Here is a 6,399-nt window from a genome sequence, read left to right on the forward strand (position 1 = left end):
CGCAAATTACCACTAAAATGACGAGATTAGAGAATGACGGAAAATCGGATGTTAAATCTGTGAAATCGGATAAGGAGCGGTCCAACAAACGCTCCCACAAGAAAGAAAAACAGAAGCCTCAAACAAAAGTAAGTATTTTATTGTTTGGTTACATCTTTTTCTATAGCGCTTACATATGTATGTATGTACATATCGCAGGTTGTTATTCGACATTTGCCACCAACTATGACTGAAGAAGATTTTCTTAAACAGACAGATCCTTTGCCACCACACGACTTTTATTATTTCGCTGCAGCTGATTGGTCTCTAGGATATGACGCCACTTGCCGAGCCTATATAACTATGAAAAACTACGATGACGTATTTCTCTTTAGGGATCGTTTCGATGGCTATGTTTTTGTCGACACCAAAGGCGCTGAGTATCCCGCTATTGTCGAATTTGCTCCGTTTCAGGGACTAGTTAAAAATAAATCGCGTCGCGTTGACAATAAAGTGAACACTATTGAACAAGAACCACACTATCAGCAGTTTCTTGCCAAGTTGGAGGAAGATCGGGAGGCTGCTAAAGGTGGAGAGTGCAAACTGGAATTTAGTTTAGACCGGAAGAAAGAAGAAAAAATAACTTCCACACCGTTGCTACAGTATCTGGCTAATAAAAAGGAAAAGCGTAGAGAAGAGGCCAAACGCCGCCAAGAAGAAAAACGTCGACAACGGGAAGAAGATAAAGAGAAACGAAAACAGGCACAATCCCAACAGCAAGTGACGAAAATAATATCTAATACTGAAGGAGGCGCTAAAGGTGGCAACAAGTCAGCAAGTGGTAAGGAAAATATTGTGGGTGATAAAAGTAACCAACAACAGCAGCCAGAAGAAGGCAAGAGTTCGCGGTCTCAGCGGCGCGCTGAACGCAATCAAAGGAGACGTGAAGAATTTGTGCGAAGGCGGCAGGAAGGAGAGCAGCGTGAAAAAGCTACTGATGGAAAGACAAAAACGGAAAACGAAGTTGAACCGAGCACTGGCAGCGAAAATAAACTAAAAGAACAGACACAGCAGGCAAACAAGTCCGACGATGGCAAGCAAGCTTCTCGAAAGGAAGGTGGAAAACGATATAGTGAACGTCGTGAACGCGATAGAAACCGTAACCGCAAGGAAAAAGAAAAGGAAAAAACAAAGGATACCAAAGCCGATGACGAGGAAGTAAAAGCCGAAGGTAAATCTCCAGAGGCTATTAAGGCAGCGGCAGCTGCAGCGGCCGGCGGAGAAGCCATCGTCAGTGAGTCTGTAATGAATTTTATAAGAAGCGTGGCTACGGCCAAGGAGTTTGTGCCCAAGCATAAACAACAAGAAAAAGAAGGACTACAAAATAAGTCTTCAGATGAAGCCGTGGCGCAGACTAACGATGAAATGGTTGCTGATGCAAAAACATCGTGGAGGAGCAGAAGAAAAGTGATTTGAATTTGGAAGATGATTTGCGTGCTCAAAAACAACGCACAGCAGAGGAACAGCGTCGCATAAGGAATAAGGTATTACGTTTCTAAAAAATTATTGTAAAATATAATGTTGTATTCCCTAGGATCGACCTTCGATTGCTATCTATCAACCAAAAGCACGATTGCGTATTTCAGAAGAACGCGATCCGAGTGGTTCTCGAGCACAGGGCAGCGGTAAAAGCGAGACTCGCAGTAACCCTACTTCAGATTGCGAGAGTGTTAAAAAGGAAGAAACACGGGGCAAAAAAGTTTCGCGTTACTCAGAGCGCCGAGCGGAGAGACGAAATAATAAAGATAAACAAAAGAATTTTGTAGATCCCATAGAGTCAGAACAGAAAATAGATGCAGTGGAACAACAGAATCCCGATGGAGGCGAAGGATCGCAACGTAATATTAGTAATACAGAGGAAAAAGAGCCAGGCAAATCTTCTGAGTAATACATTTCTGAAAAATCAATAAAATATAATAAAACTAGAAAATTCGAGCTGTACATTGAAAATTTCTTTAGAAGAATGACCGAAGGCGATGCAGAGAATGTATGAGAATATGGCTCTTTGTCTGCTTGAACTCGCTAATCTCCGAAACTAGTGAACAGATTTTACTGGTGGGGTTTTAACTAGTGACTCGACAGTAACCTCGGAATAACATAGGGTATAAAACAATGGCCTCTGTATGATAAGGTTCGTTTCGGTTCGGTTCAGAATACATTAAAGCATTTTATTTTGCAAGTTTTGTAATCCACTTTGTCTAAAAATGCAACCGCTATGGTAAAACTGCTAATATTTTTGAGTTTAATGGCATGGTGAGTTATAATTTCGTCCATATAAAAAATGCTCGAATAAAATGCATATCACCGCCAACAAAAAAAAATAAAAATAAAAATCGGTGAAAATTTTAAGATATGGGTGTTTCATACGTCACATACGTGACAGTCGTACGTTTCAATCAGATACAAACAAGGAAAAACATTTGTTTTCTTTTACTTTTTTAGACCCTTCTATAGCACATAATTAGCTCTACATTTAGCCGAAAAATTAAAGTAATCGAATCGCATGGTCCCGAAATATAAACAATTAAAGAGAGTGTCGTTATGTGACAGAAAATGGAAGTCGATTTTTTCTTTTCCTAGAAAATCGCAAAACACTCGTATTGTGAATGGCTCTTTTCATGAAACTAGTTTTAATATGATTTGGATTTTAAAATGTGAAACGTAAATTTCCATCGCTATATTTTTGTTAATATTGCTTTTAAATGTTTTTTTTTAGCATAAATACGCATTTTATGTCAAATATACTTTATATTTTGACTTCAGCGCCGATTCAGGGTAATTTTTTTGGAAATCTATGATTTATTATGTTTCAACTACAATACGTTAGATATATGACTNGAAAAATTAAAGTAATCGAATCGCATGGTCCCGAAATATAAACAATTAAAGAGAGTGTCGTTATGTGACAGAAAATGGAAGTCGATTTTTTCTTTTCCTAGAAAATCGCAAAACACTCGTATTGTGAATGGCTCTTTTCATGAAACTAGTTTTAATATGATTTGGATTTTAAAATGTGAAACGTAAATTTCCATCGCTATATTTTTGTTAATATTGCTTTTAAATGTTTTTTTTTTTAGCATAAATACGCATTTTATGTCAAATATACTTTATATTTTGACTTCAGCGCCGATTCAGGGTAATTTTTTTGGAAATCTATGATTTATTATGTTTCAACTACAATACGTTAGATATATGACTTTTTTTTTTGCCGCGGTATACCTTTCAGTCCACTTTATGAAATTGTTCAGGAGAGCCGAAAAATCGATGTAGTTTCCATTATCTGTCATTCTGCATCAAAAACTACCCCCCTTATTCTAGAACCCTAATTTTCGTAATTCGTAGCTACGCTGCGAAAAACGAAAAATCCACATGCTGCAACCCTTGCGGAAACATGTGCAGCATTGCCAGCTATCAGTTGTTTTTCGAAGCTAGCTGAATGAAGGAAAACAAAGTGGAAAGGAATTAAAAAAGCCCTCATCATGTGCTTGTTTATTGTAAAATTGGTTAATTTGATATATTTTGAGGAAAATTATGGATTCTGATGTATTTCCAATTATAGTAGCAGAGTAAGCGGGCGCTATTNTATGGCAATGGATTCACAAAGGTATGCGGGGCTGTCGGGCATAGTCACCATGGGCCCATCTATGTTAGCTTCTGGTTGAATTGTTGAACCACAAGCCGGAACTCCTATGCCTGAAGCTCTGGTTCTCAATCCAGTTAATGCAATAACAGTTTCTTCCAAGCCATTGAAAACGTGCACTTTGTTAGGTCCACCACCTGTTGCGCTTGCTTCTGCCTTCGGCCGCGCTTAGGAAATATAACCCTTACTAAGTAGAATTCTCCTTTCTGTGTTGCGGGGAAGAGGGGCTACCGCATGTCAAAGGTATACAACATTTCTTGTGCATATCACTCCGGCTACGCCGTGCACAGTATTTGTTCGCAGAACCCACGTCGAAATTTGCAAAAAAGTACATAGTGCAAACCGAGTTTATTAATAAGCTAGTGGTAGGAAATTTGAAACATTTATCTTAAATAATATGTGAATCCTTTGATTACACGTATATGTTAAAGTTTTTGGATTCGGGTTATGCGTTTGGACACAACTACCGAAACTCATTGTACAAATAACTAAACTGGACCCAAGTTTCTCGATAACGGGCAACAAAGATTCTTTTTTGCTCGTTTATATAAAACAGTGTATAAAAATATACGTATATGCGAAAGGCAAATTTATCTGTTTAAATGAACACCACCAATATTTCTTGTAAACACACATCGATTTACATCTTTTATTACGCCTCCGACACAGAATTGTTTTCGTACAAAATTACGCAAAAAAGCTTACTCGTTCGTTTTTAGGCATGCCATTGTTACGAATTTCGAAAGTTCGAAAATACGATTCGGATTGCAGCATACTATTTCTACGATTCGTATCAAAATCCAAATACGAAAGAGTTGCAGAATAGGGGTGTACATTATGGAAAAAAGTGGGCTTGGCACCTTTTCACCTTTAGGTAGCGATATAACGAGCTATACTTTTATAAAAAAATAATGAACATTAAAACAACAAAAGAGAGGTAGTCAACTATATACTTGTACATATCGTCTTTTAAAGTACAAAAATGCGAACAAAATGCAAAACCGCGTATGTGAAGTTCCATTAATTACACTGTGGGACAAATGGTAGGGGTCAGTGATCGGGAAGGGTTCAAACTACCGGGGAAAGTTATATCGGTAAATAAGAAGTTATACGTGTCCCAGCGAAACGCCGGGACACGTATAACTTGTTTTTGACCGACATAACATTTCCCGTTGGTTTCATCCCATCCCGATTTTGACTGTCGCATAGTGTTATTTTCTAGAAACACTCATATTTCAAAATGGTTCTCCTTTTTATAAAGCAATCGCATTTCTGGCTAGTATATTTCAGGACGAATGGATAAGGATTGAGCCAAGAGATATTTTGTGTGAGCAAATCCAATTTTTGGCAGCAAATGTCTGTTACGCGGTTATGCAGAATATGACGGCACGCGGTTTTGTACTTTTGAGGAGGGCTGCCACATATTTGAAAATTTTAGCTCAGTTAAATTGATAAAATAAACGAAATATTGCAATGTGGGTATTGAACTTTAGATTTTTCAGAAGGCTAACAGCCGAAAATAAGTTTGAGGAGGATGGCCACCTGTTGGAAAATTTAACTCAATATAATTGATAAAATAAATGGCTTATTACAATAAATGAATCAAACTAAAGAGGTTTAAAAAACATGACTGTTGGAAATATATTTAAGGAGGGTTGCCACCTATTTGAAAATTTGAACTCAGTTAAATTGATTAAATAAATGGAATATGCAATTGGGTATCCAACTAAAGAGTTTTAAGAAGACTTACAATCGAAAACATGTTTGAAGAGGTTTGCCAGAGAGAGTCGGTATATAAAATACGCGCAGAAAAAAATTAATAAAGAACTACTGATAGATACAAATGAAAAAATTATAAAAAGCGTAACGGAAACATAAAAATATCCCATGAAATGAAATAATGAAAACTTAAAATTGATATCACCATTCTCTTACATTAACATTGTTAACAGTTGCATTTTAATCACAAACAATTTCGTAAAGAAATTTTGAATAACAATAGATATTATTAGTTGCGTTCCAGATGCTTCACGATATTCTCGAAATTCACGATTTGCACGAACAGCTGTTTTCTCCATTAATAAACCTTATGGGAGGTGGTCACCTGGAACGACTTCCTGTAAAAACCTGCAAATCGTGAAGCATCTGGAACGCGACTATTATTATAATTATGATTATTATTATTATTGGGAACTTCTATTATATGTGAAAACAAACATTCCCAAATTAAAGCTAAAGCAGAAGGCTATTTACGATCGCATGATGCAAGTGTTAACATAATATGAGCTGCAGAACTGAACCACCTAGGAACAACTTTTACAAGCACGTGTAATTTCTGGCGTGTGCCGATGACATCGACATCATCGGTAACAACATACTCTGTCAAAATTTTGTTTGATTCCTGGCACATACATACATACTTCCACAAATATATAGTAGATTTAAAAAAACTTAATGTAATTCAAAAACTATCACTTGCATTTGGTTTTACTCAATACCGATTTGAGCTGTCGCACAGTGTTATCAAAAAAAAAAATATATTAATGAAAATTCGTTTCTCTTGTATGTACATATGTATGTACATATCGATGGCTGGGTGGAAGATCGACCTATCTCGGCAACCAGTTCGAAAACGCCCTATCCCATAAAACTTTTCAAAAACGCCATCCTTCAGAATTTTATTGAAGACCACTCTATTTCAGAATTTTATTGAAAAACGC

The 6,399-nt window shown here is 36.9% G+C and overlaps 1 protein-coding gene across 1 annotated transcript; it reads left to right on the forward strand.

The window, feature by feature from the left end:
* The first annotated feature begins 6 nt into the window (after nt 1-6).
* On the forward strand, nt 7-2,363 carry LOC108372603 (regulator of nonsense transcripts 3B-like). Its single transcript, XM_017628333.1, is given in 4 exon segments — nt 7-128; nt 199-1,426; nt 1,429-1,523; nt 1,574-2,363. Coding segments are annotated over 4 exon segments (1,788 nt in total). The 5' UTR covers nt 7-17; the 3' UTR covers nt 1,928-2,363.
* The last annotated feature ends 4,036 nt before the right edge of the window (nt 2,364-6,399 follow it).

This window comes from Rhagoletis zephyria, unplaced genomic scaffold (genome assembly GCF_001687245.7).
Source record: "Rhagoletis zephyria isolate East Lansing unplaced genomic scaffold, Rhagoletis_zephyria_1.1 Rzeph_scaffold_05910, whole genome shotgun sequence".
Classification (NCBI taxonomy): Eukaryota; Metazoa; Arthropoda; class Insecta; order Diptera; family Tephritidae; genus Rhagoletis; species Rhagoletis zephyria.